Source organism: Laetiporus sulphureus, assembly GCF_001632365.1.
Source record: "Laetiporus sulphureus 93-53 unplaced genomic scaffold LAESUscaffold_85, whole genome shotgun sequence".
Lineage (NCBI taxonomy): Eukaryota > Fungi > Basidiomycota > Agaricomycetes > Polyporales > Laetiporaceae > Laetiporus > Laetiporus sulphureus.
In genome coordinates, this window is record NW_024468594.1 from 63,092 (window position 1) to 82,498 (window position 19,407).

General features: G+C 47.6%; 3 protein-coding genes across 3 annotated transcripts; 1 reads left to right on the plus strand and 2 right to left on the minus strand.

The window, feature by feature from the left end:
- Positions 1 to 6,802: 6,802 nt before the first annotated feature.
- LAESUDRAFT_764736 (uncharacterized protein) lies at positions 6,803 to 7,777 on the minus strand (the record flags this gene model as incomplete). Its single annotated transcript, XM_040913497.1, has 3 exons — positions 6,803 to 6,993; positions 7,060 to 7,120; positions 7,190 to 7,777. 3 exons carry the CDS (start codon positions 7,775 to 7,777, stop codon positions 6,803 to 6,805), a joined length of 840 nt encoding a protein of 279 aa, XP_040758054.1.
- A 6,610-nt stretch (positions 7,778 to 14,387) lies between these two features.
- Positions 14,388 to 16,589, plus strand: LAESUDRAFT_739678 (P-loop containing nucleoside triphosphate hydrolase protein; the record flags this gene model as incomplete). Its single annotated transcript, XM_040911027.1, has 11 exons — positions 14,388 to 14,510; positions 14,713 to 14,878; positions 14,963 to 15,213; positions 15,360 to 15,491; positions 15,599 to 15,904; positions 15,944 to 16,030; positions 16,073 to 16,120; positions 16,142 to 16,204; positions 16,292 to 16,313; positions 16,341 to 16,399; positions 16,467 to 16,589. The coding sequence occupies 11 exons, from the start codon at positions 14,388 to 14,390 to the stop codon at positions 16,587 to 16,589; spliced, it is 1,380 nt and encodes a 459-aa protein (XP_040758055.1).
- Positions 16,590 to 16,732: 143 nt separating this feature from the next.
- Positions 16,733 to 18,888, minus strand: LAESUDRAFT_803066 (glycoside hydrolase family 89 protein; the record flags this gene model as incomplete). The annotated part of the gene is given in 10 exon segments (XM_040914011.1): positions 16,733 to 16,912; positions 16,955 to 17,100; positions 17,170 to 17,344; positions 17,466 to 17,738; positions 17,831 to 17,957; positions 17,977 to 18,169; positions 18,213 to 18,252; positions 18,318 to 18,456; positions 18,685 to 18,781; positions 18,819 to 18,888. The coding sequence occupies 10 exon segments, from the start codon at positions 18,886 to 18,888 to the stop codon at positions 16,733 to 16,735; spliced, it is 1,440 nt and encodes a 479-aa protein (XP_040758056.1).
- Positions 18,889 to 19,407: the final 519 nt, after the last annotated feature.

The following is a 19,407-nucleotide window of genomic DNA, read 5'->3' on the forward strand; positions in this document are numbered from 1 at the left end:
GCCTATTTCTGTATTTCTAGGGTATCTAGGGACCTACATCCTGGTACCAGGGGGGCAAGCCCCTCGTATATATATACTGGCTCAAGCTGAGGCTTCCACCTCACTTTTGAGTTAGATCTTTACCCCTTCTACTTGAGCCAAAGGACCCTGGCAGGTCAGGTGAGAGTGAGAGTGCACGGGTCCTCTAGATCCTTAACATAACTCGAAACTGCTCCTCTTGGGCTGTGAGCACCGGTCGTCACCTCAGTCCATTCTCTTTGGTGATCATTATATCACTTTTCACATCACTGTGGCCAGGCAGGCCATACACGTCTCCACACTTGTTGGCCCTTAGGACGGCCCCCCTCTTTCTACTTCCCTACTGTCTGCATTACAGCAGCTAGGCACTCGGTGACTCTCCACGGCATGGACTCGCCAACGACCCCTCGACGTTCAGGCATATGACAGGCAGTCACCGACATTGACACGACCACCCCATTGGGACAGGCAGTCTTGGCGGGGCCCCAGGGAGTAGGCCCTCCCCCACGATAGGCATTATGCTGTGCGAAACCAAAAGCCACCTCATGGGTCCACCGCCCAGGTGTGAGCCGAAAGTCCTTGGGGGCACCGTCCTCCCTGCATTAGGGCAAAAACAACCGAAGAGATGACCAGAGCCCTTAGGCGGTGAGGTCCACTGGGGCGCCACCCCTTGAAGAAACAGGCGCATGACAAGTCGAGATACCATGGGCCCTAAGAAAGCTCCCCACAAAAGTCGACGATATACTACTGTCGCAAACCTTGCCATGACCCCAGGCATAAGGGGACTCCATGGAACTGGGCAGTTAAAACCCATCGGGGCACAGAGGGCTTCAGCCTTGAGACAGTGCAACGAGCTGAGGCGGAGGGACGCAGTGCTCCTTAAAAGGGTACCGCTATCCTTGTAGGCTTGCCACACGGAAACAGGCAGGGTGGACTCCCTGACCCCGTGGATCGGCGCACATGAGAAGTGTGGGGCTGCTAGTCCATATAAAATATTCTTGGCCTTAGCTGCCATGCATTTGGATATAAGGGTCTGCGGGACGAGTAAGTCGTCTAATGGTGGTAGGGCACGGTTCGCTTATGACGATGTGTTTGAATCAACCATAACAAGTGAGTAGCCTTCGCGTGTAACAGGCTAGTGGATAACAAGGGAGAATCTTCCGCATATTTAGTATGGGCTCCACTATTGGAACGGGCCTCCAGTACAAAGCTGTAGGCAGCACCTCTTCTGGAACACCATCGGCATATCCTGCATAACCTCGGGTGTTGAGGGACTAAACACACCTGCTCAGTGCTAAAGTGGTGCCAGGTGCAGGCTTCATCCCCCCTGTGTACCTGACTTGTTAGGGGATTAGTTACTCGTAGCCACATAGTAAATAGGCACTTAGTGGCGGAACGAACTGTCAGAACACTCGGTTGGAATGACCAGTGAACCAGGATACTAGAAGACCCTCAGGAGTTGTTGGACACTGGCAGCAAAATAATCAAAGGCTGTTAAGACCCTCCTGCAGCTGCGGACTGCTCTAGGTTGGCCTCTGTAGTTACAAGTAGTTAGCACTACTAGTCAGGCTGAAGAAGACTTCACCTGGTCAGGCACGGGCTCGTATAAAAGAGCATCCACCTATCGATGCGGAATGCACGAACTCCGGAAAACCCCTTCGACTATCCTAGCAACTCGAAGGTTCAAGAAAGGGACCATCGCCCTGGCGGCAAGCCAAAGGTATATCATCTGCAGCCTTTGACCAAAGGGCGGCTCAGATGACATCACTCTGTAACCTTCAGAACCAAGAAAATTGGCGAGGGAGTGGATCAAGAGGATTGAGGGTCAGGACTGATCTGCAAGTGGGAAACTGCTCTACAAATGGCTGAAGAAGTACCGAGCCAATGACACATGCCCAAAGGAGTACCAGGCAACGACAGCATGACTATCGTAAAGCCGTTTAATATGTAGTACTATTAAATGATGGGGTCTGTCACGGCACACCAATGACAAAGATAGACAACCTAAACAAGAGTCCCCTTGAGGATCTCTGGGTCAAAGCCAACAGCGACGAGCTGTGGCAGTACAACGTGCCCACTGACGAGGCTGAAGTTGCTGGTCGCAGAGTAGAACTTACTGGCAAGGCAGGTGGCGCTATCACAAATGAGAGGATGCAAATAGATGTATAGCACACTGAGAGCGTCTGGTAAGACCCCTCTGTGATGGTAGTGGTGGACGAAGGAGAATAAGACTGAGGTCTTCTCCTCGTCTTGCTGGTACTTATATACATGATTGTCTAGCTACTGTACAGTACTACATAAGCAAGTCACACGCTATTCTACTGGATGATGCTACAATTGTACGACTTGTCCCAATTATCCTGATTGGTTGCCTAATAATATCCCACGGAGATGGAGCTCCTCTTGAGCACGCACTATGGTGTCATGGCAATTGCACCTTATGATGCAATGCCGAGGAGCTCAGTGTCACGTGACTATGCCAGAAGAGATCCGAGGTCATGTGACTAAATGATCGGTTATCTTATCTCCCATTAGGTCACGTGACTTGTTCGACTTGAAATGACGAAAAATAATTCATTCCAACATGTATGTTCCTTGTCAGGTAAAACCATGACATCACCCCCTTCTCAAGGTTCATCATCCTGATGAGCTAAAGCCTTGCACACCTCGTTGTATCCTATAAACCACTGAACTGTCATCCTCAGAGATGATTCCTGGAGCATATCGTTCGCATATGAGTTGTGCGACATGATCGCCTGTTTTGACTGCAAAAGGTTCAGTCATGGTGTTGACCAGTAGAACCTTTATTTCTCCTGTGTAATCTGGATCGATTACCCCTGCCATGACATCAATTCCTTTGAGAGCTAACCCACTGCGGGGTGCTACTCAGATATAGGTCCATTTTGGAGGGTCTACTGCTAGCCCGGTGCCTACAAGCATTCTGGATTGTGGAGGAGTTTGTAAATCCTGTGTAGATTTAACATCCCAGCCAGCAGCACCAGAAGATCCTTTATAGGGTGCTCGTGCATCGGGGTGTGTGCGATAGAAGATCATGAATTCATCAGGGTGGTCGGTCATGGCGATTTTGTGTCCTTTGCGCATTTGCGGCTTTGCTCGTGGAGCATCTGGGTGTGTCTTGTGGAATTCCTCCACCTTGTCTTTGACATTGGTAAGGTTTTCCAAAGGTTCCCAAGTATTGTCGCTGTGGTCGTAGTCCAACCATTTTATAAGATACTGGGTTTTGTTGTACCTGACTCTAGAGTCTAGGATCGTTTCCACATCCCATTCCTCTTCTCCATCTATGATGATTGGTGGATTGGGAGGGGGTTTGCATCCCGGAATAGAGTCTTGGTGGAACATAATCAGTTTGGAAGCATGAAACACGGGATGTATCTTCATGTCCGCTGGTAGTTGCAGTTTGAATGATACGGCTCTGACCTTTTCGAGGATTTTGAATGGTCCATAGTTTTGAGTCGCCAGCTTTTGGCTTTTGACTTTAACGTGGAGATCTTTTCTTCGAATGAGCACTTCGTCTCCTACTTTGAAAGGGATGTTTTGCTTCTTGAGATCGAAATACCATTTCATTTTTTTTGCTGCTAACGACAAAGCGGCACGAGCTTGTTCCTGTGCTTGATCACGGTTATGGAACAAGTGTTCCAGAAATGGATGCTGTACTCCTTTCAATATGTCTGGTACCATTCGGGGGTGTCGACCATGCTCGATGAAAAATGGAGATAAACCTGTTGATTCTGAAGCTTGATTGTTGTACGCAAATTCTGCTGTGGGCAATAGCATGGTCCAGTCAGTTTGTCGGTAATTGCAGTACATGCATAAGTATTGTTCCAGAATTTGGTTAACTCGTTCGGTCTGTCCATCCGTTTCAGGGTGATATGCTGTTGACATTGTCGATCTGACGTGAAGTTTCTGGCAGAATTCCTGAAATAGTTTGGCTGAGAATTGGGTTCCTCGATCAGATATAATCTGCCTAGGTATTCTGTGAAGTTTGAAGACTTCATTGTAGAAAATCGACGCGACTTGAGACGCTGTCACAGTGTCATCCACCGAATAGAAGTGAGCATGTTTGGTGAATCTGTCGACGATGACTAAGATAGCCATCTTCTTTTCTCCCTTCTGGTCTGGGCTCGGGGGTAGCTGAGTGATTAAATCACATGTGATTACCTCCCATGGCCCTCCTGGTATTGGATTAGGTTGCAATAGTCCATAAGGCTTCTGTTTCGTTGCCTTGTTTTGCTGACAGGTGATGCAGCCTTGGACGTACTTCTTAACATCAATGGTAAGCCCTGGCCACCAATAGTTCCTGCTGATCAATTCTTGCATTTTCCATCATCCGGGGTGTTCAGCCGTTGAAATGTCATGATGTAATTTGATCAGCTCATACCGTAGCTTAGAGTTCTTTGGAACATAAACCTTTCCTCTTCTGAGCAGCAATCCATGCTCAAAGTTGCACTCTTGGAGGTCTTTTCCAAACTCTCGCTTGCCAGCTTTTAGTAGATGCTGGTAACCTTTGGTTATTTCATCATCTTGTAGTGCTGACTTCACTCTTTCTAGAAGTTGAGCATCATCAACTTCGGAGGAATGAGTGGCTGAGATTGCATGGATGGTGAAGTATTCGGGTCGAAGTAAAGTCTGACCGGAATTGTCATTGTTCACCCCCTTCTCATGATCTGGCCTCCTGGACAGAGGGTCAGCATGCATCATTGTCTTGCTGGGACGGTGACAGAGAATAAAATTGAATCAAGTAAGGTAAAGTGACCATCGAGCTTGTCATCTGGTCAATGTGTGAGCTTGTCGGAAATAGGTAAGATTTAGATGATCCGACCATATCTCAACTGGGTGAGGGTGTCCTTCAAAGTATTGCCTATATTCTTCTAATGCCTGAATGATAGCTAGCATTTCCTTGTCATAGATCTCATAGTTTCACTCATGTTCATTGAGTGATTTAGAGTAATAGGCGACAGGATGCCAGAGTTCATCTTCTCCCAACTGTTCAAGGACCACGCCTGTGGCAAAGTCCGAGGCATCCATTTCTAGTCTAAAGGGACAGACTGCGTTGGGGAGTGCTAAAATCGGGGCGGAAGTGAAAGCAGTTTTGAGGGCCTCGAATGCCTTTTGTTGAGGATCTTCCCATTTCCATGTTGCGTCCTTACGGATTAATAGAGTCAAGGGTCGGGTCATCGATCCGAAATCCTTGATGAATCGTTGGTAGAAATTTGCCAGACCAGAGAATGCTTGCACTTGCTTTACCTTGGTGGGCACTGGCCACTTGAGAACACCGTCGACCTTCTCTGAGTCCATCTGTATCAACCCTTTTGAGATTATGAGTCCGAGAAACTTGACAAAAGTGGTTGCAAAGTGACACTTTTCTGGTTTCACGAATAGGTCATTGTCTCTGAGTCGCTGCAGGATGTCTTTGGTCAGACGATTGTGTTCTTCTTGGTTATCCATAAAGATTATGATATCATCTATGTAGACTGCCACCTTTCCAGTGCGAATGAGATCACCTAAGACATCATTCATCATGGCCTGGAAAGTGCTAGGGGCATTACAGAATCCGAAGTACATCACAGTGGGTTCAAATAATCCTCTATGGGTAATGAATGCTGCTTTTTCCTCATCTCCCTGGTGAAGGCATACATTGTTGTACCCCCATCTCAGGTCTAGTGTAGTGAATATTCTAGCCCTTGAGAGTCCATCAATAAGATCGTTGATTCGGGGGAGTGGAAATTTGTTCTTCTTAGTGACACTGTTTAATGCCCTGTAGTCTTGGACTAGTCTAAGAGAGCCATCCTTTTTCTTGATGAAAAATACCGGAGCGGTGTATGAGGATTTGGATGGTTGAATGTAGCCTTTAGCTAGCTCTCCATCAATCCATTCATTGAGCGAATTCTTCTCTCGTAAAGACATAGGGTATACTTTTGCCGGTCTCGGGGTTGCTGCGTCTGGGACAAGATCTATTGCATGATCATAGGGCTTACGCATCAGCATCCTTTCCAAGCTCTTCTTTGAGAACACATCTCTGAATTGATGAAATTCGGAGAGACGAAGTTGGACCAATATTCTTTGTCCTGTGTCTCTTCTGCCGGCTGTTCTATCAAATGCTCCTTTACCTTCTTGCTTATGCCAAGGATGTCGTGCACCATGTTACAAAGATCTTGGTCTTGCAAGTGTATCCAGTTAATGAAGTTATCTTCCTGATCCCACCTGTCATCCTTGTGTACGTCAGGGAGAATTGCTTCATTCTCAAGTCGAGGTTGCGATAGGAGGTTGACTTCTTCTTCGCTTACTCTGACTTGTTGCTTCACAGTGTGTCTGCATCTTGAGAACGTGACCTCTCTATGTTCCCAGTCAACTTGGGGGTTATGTTCTTCTAGAAATCTCATGCCAAGGATCATTGACATGCATCCGAGATTAGTGATGTGCAAACTCTCAGTTGATCAGTGCCCCCCAATTAAGATGCTTGTGATTACACGATGAGTAATCGTGCTGCCTTTATTAGGACTGGCATCTGCGTTGAAGATTCTGATTTCACATTTCAGTGATGTCATCGTGAACCCGTGTTTCTGAGCAAACACTTTGTCGATATAGTAAGAGAATGCTCCAGAATCTAATAGTGCTGTTGTCTGGATTTCCCATGATACGAATCTTATCGGCAATTCGATCGAATGTTTAGAAAAACCCACGGATGCGATATATAGATGGTCGCTAGGTACATTCATTCTCACGGTACTAATACAATTGTCCTGAAGTGTAGTACCAGACTTGTCTACACTTCGTACTGAAAATCCTCTGAGAATTCATCCATCTCGATGATTCTCACATTGGTGTCCTTGACCGTAGATGCCGATGCCATTGATGCCATGTCTGTGCCTTTGACCTTGCCCTTGCCTTTGCTGGATGGTGGAGTAGTTGAGGTGGTACTCATCCCACGAAGTGCAGCAATTGCTTGTTCTAATGCTGCAATTTGAGATGATGATGCCACGCTACTTTCTTCTTCCACTTGTCACATATTCGTCGCTTTACCCTTTCCCTTTTCTTGCTTTGGGGCGGTTCGTGTCTGAAACTGCTTGCCCTTGTATTCTGGCTTGGGGGAGGAACATCGCTTTACTCATTCATAGGCATGCTTTCCGCAAAATAAACATAGTTTATTCACCAGCCATCTGTCTTGTTCCGAGGAAAGCTCGTGAGCGATGCGTGTGCTGGTGTCCATGGCATTAGGGTCCTTTGGGGCAGTCGCCTTGCTTCCGGTTGTTTGTCCAGTGGGCTTGCTGCCTGAGAGCTGTTGGAGGTGTTTGATCTCGATTTCTAGACAGAATTCAAGATAACCCATCCAATCTGTGGAGATCTTGCCCGGGTCTAGCGTTTCTGTCACTGACATTACCGTTTGAATGTGTGACGACCGTTGTTCCCTGATTTTGACGATCAGGTCTTGGTCAGAGTATCCTGATTCAGGTGCATAGGCCCTGAAGTTTTCTGCGAAGGCAATCATTGTCTTGTGATGGATGGCACCGTGCGCATCCAGTTGTGCTTGGGCGGTGCGCTTGGGATCAAGCATCTTGTAAGCCATCTCCAGTTTCCGTGTATATTCTGTCCATGTGCCGACGGGCTGTCTGGAGGAGAGCTTGATTGCGTACTCTTTCATATATAGAGCAGCTCCTCCTTCCAGGTGCACGTTGACCTGCCGAATTTTGTCCTTGTCATCGGTGAAGTTGTTATAGTCCAACCAAATTTGGAGATTCATGAACCATGTTTCAAGTTCTCTGACGATTTCCTCCCTGAATACTTCGGGGGATCTGGAAGCTTAATTCTGCGAGGCGATTGGGTGGATTGGCCAGCTGGTTGTTGGATAACTTGTGAAGGCGCATTAATGATGGCATTGTTGAGTTGAGACTCCAAGCCAACAATGTACGTGGTGGTCTTCTCCTGAGCCTTCTTCAGGGTGACCATGCTTGAGTAAAGGGCATCCGTCTGACCCTTTACTTCATCCTTGTAATCTTCGAAGTCCTTGCAGATTGCTTGGGCTTCAGCTGCCAGAGTGGTGTTGCTTCAAGTGAGCCTTTCAGCATCGGCGGAGAGGGTGCCGATTTGCGCTCTTGCAGTTTTTAGCTGGTCTCGCATTTCTACTGCCATTATTTCGATGTGGATGTGAGCCAGTATCTCGTTCTCTAGACTTGCAGCTACTCGTTCATGTCTTTCATTCATTTTCTGATGTAGAGCCTCGTAGGAGCCTACTACATCCCTCATAATGAACGAGCGGACCACATTCAGCACCCAGTCCTTGATGTCAGTTGGGACTGTGGGTGGTGCAGCTGCATTTGCTGCTTCCTCAATTGTAGGATAAGGTACACCATTTCATTCCCACACCGAGGGAGTGGTGAATTCTGGTAATACTGAAGGCGAGGGGTTTCTGACTACTCCCGACGCCTTTGGTGTGCTGCTTGTGGGTTGTTCTGGACCAGGGGCAGCAGGTTCTGGTTCCAGTTCTGATGATTGGGAAGTGGCCTGACTTCTCCAGGGATCTGTGGGCTCACTTCTTGTTGTTCCTCCTGGGAACATAACGCTACTGAGGTTGTACTGAGACATGGAAATCGACGTGGAGGAGAGGGGAAACAAGTTTGATAACAGGGTTAGAAGGGGTCCGTGTTATTTGCAATAAGGTCCTCTTCTGTCAACTCCTGATAGAGTTGTTATTCTCGTGCCTCCAAGAGTGCTTGCTCAATGAGTCGATTCCTTCGCTCTAGTGCTGCAGACCTCGGATGTGCTTGTAAGGGGAAGTCTTCGTTCCACACTTGGTAAAACCTTTCTTCGTCTTCTTGGTAGAGTCTCACGTAGAACTCCCAGATAAGTCCTTCACAATAGTCTCTGAGCGGGTTGTGTATATCGTAGCCCGTGTCAATGAGATGAAAGTATGTGAATCGAATGTATGCTCATTCGACGTTGATTGAGTTGTAATGGAGGACGATTGCTGATGATGCAAGTAGTGGTTGATAAATGAGGTACACAGTGAATGCCACTTGGTATTCACTGTCTTCCAGGTAGTGATTTACCGTGTAGTTTTGATAAATGAAGTTGAAACTATATCGCGGCATATACAGGTGATACAAAAGAATATAACTGACTTAGTAGGGCCAGTAGCACGACTCCTTCTCAAACTTTACTAAGTCCTTTCCTACTCGTGCCTGCTCCTTGTTGATCCCTTTGAACGAGATCTTTCCTAATTCTACGCAAAGCTTGATTGCAATGCGTCTATCGACGAAAGTGAAATCATGCCCTTTTCCAATGCACGAGTTAATTGCTGCTAGGTGTCGAAGAATTTGGTCTCGACACTTCAACTGCTCCTCAGTGAACTTGGCAGCAATATGCGGCTGCTGTAGGACCTTGTATCGCTGAATCGTCGCATATACAGTGGGATCAATGTTCTCAGGGAGCGTCCCTTTGGGGTTCTCGTGGATACCATGAGGGTGATAGCTCTTGGAGAGTGCGAAGTTTATGACGTCGATGGCAGGGAAGGTAGTGTAGGGATGAGGAGGTAGGAGTGGGGTGGACGGGTTAGGAGTCTCTTTAGAAATGCCTTCAATCCAAAGGCTAACCTTGCACTCTTGCTGATGATGCTCGGCTGTGCGACCTATAGGACCAGCTTCTGGCTGCTGTGCTTGAACTAGATTGCCTTGAGTAAAGCGACGGACTCTAGGCTGTCTTTGATAAGGGTGGTAGTGTCCGTTGGGTGAAATGGTACCGTTGATAGTTCGAGGTGCAGTGCTGTTCCTTTTGGAGGAAGGAAGTGGCTTGAGCAGTAGAGACGTGGGGAAAGTGTATGAGGGAAGTGATGTGGAAATAGCCCTGCCCTGGGCGGATGTATCTCTGGGCGAAAATGTGCAGCAACCAGTGTTAGACACTTGGTTGGGGCATAAAAGGTCAGTCTTATTCTAATGTCACGGCACGCCGATGATAAAGATAGACAACCCAAACAAGAGTCCCCTTGAGGGTCTCGGGGTAAAAGCCAACAGCGATGAGCTGTGGCAGTACAACGTGCCCACTGACAAGGCTGAAGTTGCTGGTCGCAGAGTAGGACTTACTGGTGAGGCAGGTGGTGCTATCACAAATGAGAGAATGCAAATGGATGTATAGCACACTGAGAGTGTCTGGTAAGACCCCTCTGTGATGGTAGTGGTGGACGAAGGAGAATAAGACTGAGGTCTTCTCCTCGTCTTGCTGGTCCTTATATACATGATTGTCTAGCTACTGTACAGTACTACATAAGTGAGTCACACGCTATTCTACTGGACGGTGCTACAATCATACGACTTGTCCCAATTATCCTGATTGGTTGCCTAATAATATTCCGCAGAGACGGAGCTCCTCTTGAGCATGCAATATGGTGTCATGGCAATTGCACCTTATGATGCAATGCTGAGGAGCTCAGTGTCACATGACTATGCCAGGAGAGATCTGAGGTCATGTGACTAAATGATCGGTTATCTTATCTCCCATTAGGTCACGTGACTTGTTCGACTTGAAATGACGAAAAATAATTCATTCCAGCATGTATGTTCCTTGTCAGGTAAAACCATGACAGGGTCTTTACGATGAAGCTGTGGATGCAGCCGAGTAGAGCTTGGCAGGGGTCCGGGAGGGTCCTTGTACTTAATTCCATCTATACCTTTTTATTCTTATCCTGCCCATCGGATCTCGATCAGATAAACAGGATCATTCGAAAGCCTGGCTGCTTTGCGCCATTATAGGGAACAACTTCCACCTTTGAAGCCTTGGCTGCTTTGCGCCATTATAAGGAACAACTTTGAAGCTATTAGTTATTTATTGTCTGCAAGGCAAGCGGCAACAGTTTTATTTGGCCAATGACGTCCATCAAAGGTCTATTTAGTTTAAAATAGACTTCTCTGATCGGAGACCCCCTGATCGATCAAATTGAAAGTGCCAAGGCCGTTTCTTTGAATACCATTATTCTCAGCCATGCAAACATAGGCAATGTTCCGGGGCACAAGAAAAGAGAATACCATTGAACAAAGGCACGGTGCTGACAAGGCGATCACTTTCTATTACGAACAACTCTCACTAGCATTAGGGCACCGAGAGCACGGCTATCTATTATGATACCTAAATATAGTAACCTCAACCGAGGACTCGGGGGAAAACAATAATTGTATACCGAAGATACTCACTACATGCGACCTTCAACCTAGTAACCTCCAGGTCAAGATACCTCGAGGGCACTTACCCAGAACCTCAAAAAGACTTAGGACACATGTGGCGAGGACGCTCACACCCTAGGACGGGGGTACTAGGGATAACAACCCCAGGCATGGTAGCAACCCATAGAATAATAGGGATTCCCCCTATACCGAGATTATACCAGGGAATCACCTTATATAGAAATTTCATGGCAACCTACGCTCTTGCCCACGACACATATCCAGCAGCACAAGTCCCTGCTTATACCCATCATGGTATCATTATAAGGCTCAGACCGAAGAACGCCGAGCACATGCTTTGCTTCAAAGAAGCATTGTAACTGCGAGAGACAATAGATCAATGGATCATCTGAAGCTGAATCTCAACTACGTCACAGTCATTATATGACGATACCATTTTCACACACTCGATCGGCCAAGGTACCGATCAGAGAAGAATATCCGAATTGGATAAATCCAAACTGAGACAGTGGTTACCGAAAATACCTAGTCAGCTATGGCACTTGATTCCCTAGCTGCAGTGTGCCATTATAGGGATCAAGAAATCACATAATGCATATACCTTGGGATACTCAGATACCCAGTCAGTATACGTCACAATATCCTGGCTGCTTGAAGTGCCATTGGAGGATATTAAGACATGAGCAAATAATAACATACCTTGAGATACCAATACTCTAGGTCTCGACATCCTGGCTGCTGTGCACCATTATAGGAGTCGAATTCATCATAATCACATACCTCGTGATATCCGTGGGATATCTCCATCTTAGAACTTGCTGGACCAGGATACCCGGTGATCCTTCACTATACCCTTGAAGCGAAGCTCAAGGGGAAAAGCAAGTAGAAGTCAAGGATGACTTCACCTAGGAAGGGGGTAAACAAACCCACAATCATAGAATAATCGAATTTTCTACAAATACCAAGACATACCCGGAAATTCGCATTCATGATGCCCACGCAATGCACTAGCACCCAATTCATTGGCAGCATTTCAACGACAATTACGCCATAGTCTATCAGTCCCAAGTAGTGACTACACTCATTCAAGTGGCTTAGGGGTTAAGCCATGATGTTCAAGCCCCCCGAGATCACCTGACACTATCCCTCAGGTCCCGCTCGACCCCCAATGAGCACAGGTTTGAATCTCAGTGTGAGCAAACAATATCATGACTTGATTTTTGACTCAGCAGCCAGAATGAAGAAGCACGAGGTCCACAAGGACTGAAGACAGAAGATCACGAACGAAGCTGAATCCAGAAGCACGAAGTTTAGGTGCACCTGGACCGAAGGACACGAATGACGTTGATCCGATCAATGATGCATCACAACTGAAAACCTGGAAAACTGAGTGCGGCCCAAATAGGTGAGCCCCAGAGTGGGCCGACCTCAGAAGCGTCTCAGTGTACTTTTTGGGTTTCATGACTTTTATGTCCCATGCCCAGTCTGTGCGATGCCACTAGGGCGTCGAAATCAGAGGAGGCGAATGACCATATACCCAATATGGTAAACCTTTCCCACACTCAGGTCACCTGGCTGCTTGGAGTGCCATTATAGGAACCATGAGATAATATCTAATACGGACAAGCTGGTGGTAAGATACGCTGGCGCGTATACCCAATAGATTAGCACCACTACAGTAGGTACTATACCCAGAAAGGGAAGAGGCTCCATGGGCAGCTAACGAGTCATGATGTGCATCCATCACTAGGCATAAAGAAGTACCTTGCTGAGAAGATGCTCTGTGCACAACTCGTTGGCCGAGACACATACCCCTCACCCTGCCACATAGAATGTCACAGTATAATTGCATTAACCACAATGCTACAAGGGAAACGGAGTCCCAATCAGGGTGACGGAAACCTAATCAAGCATAATCAATACCCACTTCAGACGCACTCATTCTTTACTAGTGAAAAGAATACCCATGACATACACTCAGCCATTACGGGCTAGAAGTTAATACGGACATCACGGACTTAAAAAGCTGTTACATCAAAGTCCATTACAGGCAAACTTAATCACCGATACCCGGATGCGAAGGGAGTTGGGAAGATCATGATCAGATTCCCATGAAGACCTTCACGGATCAAGGGGCCCAAGGACTATCATTTCATTATACCCCGCAATGTGAAGCCTCCACAAGGTTGATCAGCAAGTGACGGGGATGATCCCCCAGATGCCAATAAAGGCCTAATATACCCGGAGGGCTCAGCATTAGCAAAACTCATGAATGATAGAACCCTGCAAAAGGGCCTCGTGAGGACACTTCAGCTTAGGGAGGGGGCTATGTCATGATTTTTCCCATCCATTCCCACACCACACTTTGTGGGCGCTCCGACCCTGTTCTGTCGTCGCCAATCCATCAGATACCCTTACCATATACGGACATCCTGCCACTCTCACATCTCAAAGTGCGGACTCCCCTTCTTTTGTACCTATCCCAGGGACATCCAGTAGCCTAGTTACCGGTTTGTAGCACATCTGTACAGGCCTATTTCTGTATTTCTAGGGTATCTAGGATCTACATCCTGGTACCAGGGGGCAAGCCCCTCATATATATATACTGGCTCGAGCTGAGGCTTCCACCTCAGTTTCGAGTTAGATCTTTACCCCTTCTACTTGAGCCAAAGGACCCTGGCAGGTCAGGTGAGAGTGAGAGTGCACGGGTCCTCTAGATCCTTAACACTTGACCCCTACATCACTGACATGCAATGTATGTGATTTTAGCGTTGCCACTGGCACTATCACCCTATCACCATCATAATGACTGTCCTTCCCTGCCAGCTCACAGAATTGGACGCAAAGCTCCTCGGCAAGCAACCATTCATCATGGATGTCATATTGAATGCAAAGCCTCCCATGTCGGAATATAGCGAGCATATTATCATGCGTGCAATTGAGCTTAGCAAGGTGGTCCTTTCAAAGCAGCAGTTCGGGCTGAACGGCGTGGATGGGAGGACGTGCCGGGCGATGAGCTAAATTTCCCACCGGCGGACCCTTACCAGATCTCAGCGGTCCACTTCGAGTTGAGGCGCTGAGATGGCCAGAGATGAACTGGCCTGATCTGGCCAAGTACTGAACTGGCAAGATCACTCATGACTTTTTGCGCTCCCGTGCCCCGCATTCCACTAACGCACCATGGCACCTACGGAAAAGATGGCAACATCTGGAAAGACAAAGTCATATTCCCAACCGATCTTGAAAAGGGTTAAGGGCGAGAACCTCTACTGTGATGCAAAGGCCGCTGCCCGCCTGAAGATCGTGCTGCAAGCAATCAAGGCATGCTCAATGGGTTATCTCACAGACCGCACTGGACCACTTCCGCACAAGTCTTGCAAATAAGCAGCATGATGCGTACTCTGCCACCGAAACAAGCTACCAATCACTAACCCGAACCTGCACAAAGTGAGCACAGGTCTCCCTATGGTTTCGACAAAAGTTAATATTGCAGAATCTTTGGTAGCACTCACATATCATCGAGACAGAACCTTTTCAAGACATGTTTTGGGCTAAAGCACAGTGCAAGAAGGCAAGGATTGGCATGGGCACTTTCGAAGAGTTAAGCAAGCTCAGTGCGGCTGCGGCAGAGAAGGCAGAGGCAGCTGGTAATGCAGTCGAGGAATCTGCAGGTTCGATATCCTGCTTTTCTTCACATTCCATTCAAATACGCTCTTTATGCCATGCATTCGCAGAACCTGGCACAATGACATAAGCATCTGCTGACTTCCAAATACATGCTGATGTGGTTGAGCCAATCTACACCGCCAAGGGTACTTCACACCACATATATGGTGAGCGCTACAAGGTTATTGATTCCTCTGATGTAATTTTGCACATACTTGACACTCGGGATCCGATGGGGATGCTGTGCAAGTCTGTCCTGGTATACATCAGGGGAGAGAAGGTGCACAAGCAGGTCGTGCTGGTCATCAACAAATGTGAACTAGTGTCAAATTGGGTGACTGTAAGTGTGTCTGCCTACCGATCATTTACAGCAACATGTAACGATATTGTTGTAGGCTCGCTACATCCAATGTCTGACTCCACGATCTTCTACCCTTGCATTCCATGCTTCCTTCAACCATTCCTTTGGCAAGGGATCTCATCCAGCTTCTGCACCAATTTTCGCAATTACATTCTGACAAGAAGCAGATATCCATGGGCTTCATTGGATCTCCGAATTTGGGCAAGAGCAGCATTATCAACACGCTTAAAAGCAGAAAGGTCCGCACTGTCGCACCTGTTTCCGGCTAGACAAAGGTACGTAACAACTCGTACAATCATCAGCATGTCTCACCCGCCCACTTATTTCTCCTCTATGGGTCTGGCAATATATCACGCTGACCAAGCGCATATATCTCATTGACTGTCCCGGTATCGTCCTGACCTCTGTGAAAGACTTCTCAATCTCCATCGTCCTAAAGGGCGTCGTCCGCATCGAGGTGCTCACTACTCCGTCCAAGCGCATACCCACTCTCATGGAACGTGTCAAGCCAATCTGCCTTTCCAGAATGTACCTCTCCGAACTGTTGGACCCCTCAAAGGGCTGGGCATCTGAGGCATTCATGGACAAGTTGGCGCAGATGAAGGGCCGACTGCTGAAAAAAGGAGAGCCAGACATGGAGGCAGTGGTGAAGATCCTGTTGAGTGACTGGGTGTGCTGACGGATACCATTCTTTGTCCTTCTATCAGAGTGGCTGGAGGAGCTGAACGAGAAGGAGGAGAAGGCATGGAAGAGGGCTGAGAAAACGGGCGCAGTGGATGCAAAGGGGAAGGTCAAGGTGAAGGATGGGCATGGGAAGCAGTGACCTGTCGACGTGAAGCAGCACTTGGGATCGATCATGCAGAAAAATATGTTTGTTGGGGAGGATGTGTGACCATTGAAACAGGAGGATCACGCTGAGGCTGAAGAAGAGGATGCGGAGCAGAGCGAGGATGATGCAGTTGAAGGAGAAGTTGAGCTGGAATGACGTGTTCAAGGGCGATGCTCCCAAAGGCGAGATATGACTCTCTTCAGCAAACTGGGCGACGATGAAGAGCAGGATGCATCTGAATCAGAACAAAGTGAAAATGAGGCGGAGGATGTTGCAGATGCCGAGTTTGAGTCAGAACAGCAACCCAAGAAGGAGACTCGCATGAAAATGAACAAGGTACGGAACACATATATTAATGGTTGTGTGTCACTGTATGTTCACCTTATGATTTCATAAATTACAGCGCAAGTCAACAAACTTCTACTCAATGGCAAACGTGAAGAACAAGAATCGTGAGAAGGCTCTGCTCATGAAGTCCTTACGTGCTGGAGGCAAGGATGGTTGCAAAGGTCATAAAAAGACCTGATGTATGCGTATTTTTTGATGATGTCAGCTCTTGGGGGCAGCAAGCGTAGCACTCATGCTGCTGTTGATTGGGATGGGGTATATTGCAGCTATATGACAGGCTTCTCTGCGATACTACATGTCCATAACATGTCCATAGCATGATCATGCCCACTTCTGAATCACATCTGCGATTACGCTCATAGCATCTCCAGTAACATTCCATCCTTCTCCCATGCTCTGGCCCCAAATCTGACTGTTCCAGGCCTCACCAATTGCCAGAAGCTCATCCAACAAGGCCGTGCTATTATAGCTCGTCCCATTCTGCGTGATGTTTGCGAGGTACTAGACAAATATCTGCCACCTGTCTAAGTAGTACGTGCCGACGAGCCCCGCCCACTGCTTCAATGCGTAATCGTCAATCTTGCCATCAGGGCCCAAAAGAGTGATCTGATTGCGAGCGTTATATTCGAGATAGTCGGCATAGGTGGTATTGCTCCCTGCTAGGCTGCGCACGTCCGAGATCCAGTTGGCTAGAAGATAATTGTTGTTCGTTCAGAGCAGCGTGTCGATGTCAGAGAGGATGGCAAGGAGCGGTGCACTTGCTTCATTAATGGAAGCGGTGGTCACGCCAGACACCTCATATGCAGTTATGAATGAATTGTATACCTCAATGAACCTGTTCGCGAGGAGCTGCCTCACGATGTTCATGATGTCGTATATGAATTCAGGTACATCTAAGAGGATGGCATTCTGTGTTGCTGCTTCGACTAGATACTGCAGCGCTGGGATGATGGTGGTATTGGTATCGTATGGGTATTTCAGTGGGGTGATGGCTCATGTGGTCTGTCAGTCCAGAGGTGGCGGGGGCCAACTCAAATATGCTCTTGATTGTCACTTGCATGTCTGAGTCGGTGTTGCTGTAGACAGTTGTACTGAGGATCATCCATGCTTCTTGTGCAGTGGAAGGGAAGGAATCGACATAGTACTGGCAGGCGACCCACTTCTCCATGTATGAGGTAAGGTTGGTAGAGGTGGATGACCATGCCTGGTCGAGAAGGATGTCATATATGATCTCGTTCCCCTCCTGACCTTCCATAGTCAGGCCCTTTATATTCAGCGATGCAGCAAGCGCCTCGACTGGACCAGTGACAAGCTCGGGCATGTTACCCTCAATGCCATATTCCCACCATAGTTGTGCAACTCGCACCAGACTCACTGCTTGCCATAATACGAATCTGTGCACTGCCACTGTGGCTGCACCTCGGAGTACAAATTGAGCACAATCATGCTGTTGTTGCTGGGCATGCCACTGAGGTATGCAGAGATGCGGTCAGATGTCCAGAAGGACTCGCTCGTGTAGATGTTGGCGAGGTAGCCGGTCTCACCACTGTATGAGTTGTTCTGACATCTGGAGCATTGTGAAGAGAGGGTCAAATGGCTCGAGGAAGGACACATCTGTGAGTGTGGATGGGAAGCCGTCCCACTGGCTTCCATTCACAATTGACGCATCTGGGTAGGCCTGGGCCATAGCATGGGGAATGAAACCAGTGAAAGCTGGCAATATCGGGGTCATTCCAGCTCGTATATCCATTGCACGATCTCAAGGCATATTGGTCGTCATTCCACTGTATCGGCAAATCACCACCCCAGCTGCTTTGTATGTTTCCGAAGCAGTTCCATGCCTGGAATGCAGATCCGGAGAGGAAAGAGGCAATATCTGCATCGTTGAGTCCTACTTCTGGAATACCTGGGTAAGAATGTATTCATAGCCAACCCAAGCCATAGGCAGATTGACGCTGTGCAGAGCGAGCCAATCCAATTTCAAAGGCCATTGGTCGAAATCCCAGAAAGCAGCTGTGTATGAGAAGGCGACAGTGTTGAAGTATCTTGATCAACGGATCAGCATCGCCAACCACCAGTGCATCATTGTTGGTCAGTGTTTGTATCTGTAAGGGCTTATGCTCCCATTGACAGGCTGGCCAACTGATGGTAGGGTGGAAGGCAATTGATTGAGGTGAGAACCTGTCCACCGGATGTCAACGCCACCGTATTCTATTGTGTAGCTATGTTCTGTGAATCAGTTCGATGCATATCATCATATAATATAGATCTACGTGTAGAGCCTCCTTGCGCACGCGATGACTGTTGTGCATTGGACCATGATACTCCCATCGATCTCCTCCATGTCATTGATGATGAACGAGTCACTGTCTCCATGCTATTGTAGGACTAGGCAATGGTCACCTACCTCCTGCAGGAGGTGGTCCTCCTGGTATGGGAGGTGTGAGTTGCAGCTGTTGACGAGGCTGACCCTGCATATTTGGCCACGTCGAAGATTGCAGGGGCTAGATTGAGACACGTCTCCAGTCAATACACCTCTCAATGTGAATGTCAACTCAAACACAGACTGCACCAACTTGTTTCTGTTTGGCGTAAATGCAAACAGATCTGCGATCTGCTGCTCCCTAGTCCTTGCCCTTCTCACTGCAATTGGCTAACCTCTTGTGTCATTAGGAGGACTTCTCTGGTCAGCTCTTTCTTAAACTCCTCGACATGGACTAAGAGCAATGCTTCAGTCAGTCAGGGAATCATGTAGTTATTGAGCTGACTAACTTTGTACATTGATGGTGGTAGCTTCTTTCATCCCTTCCATGAACCTCAACCATTCCCCACGGATCTCGTTGGAAAGCTCTAGCGATGATCTATCAGAAATGTCCACAGAAAATGACTTATTATGATCGACTTACCAGTGCCAAGAGTACGCAACATCCATTCATGATCCTGTCTTTGCCTATCTATAAGGCCAACCACAGATTCAGTTGCTAGGAGCGAGTCAG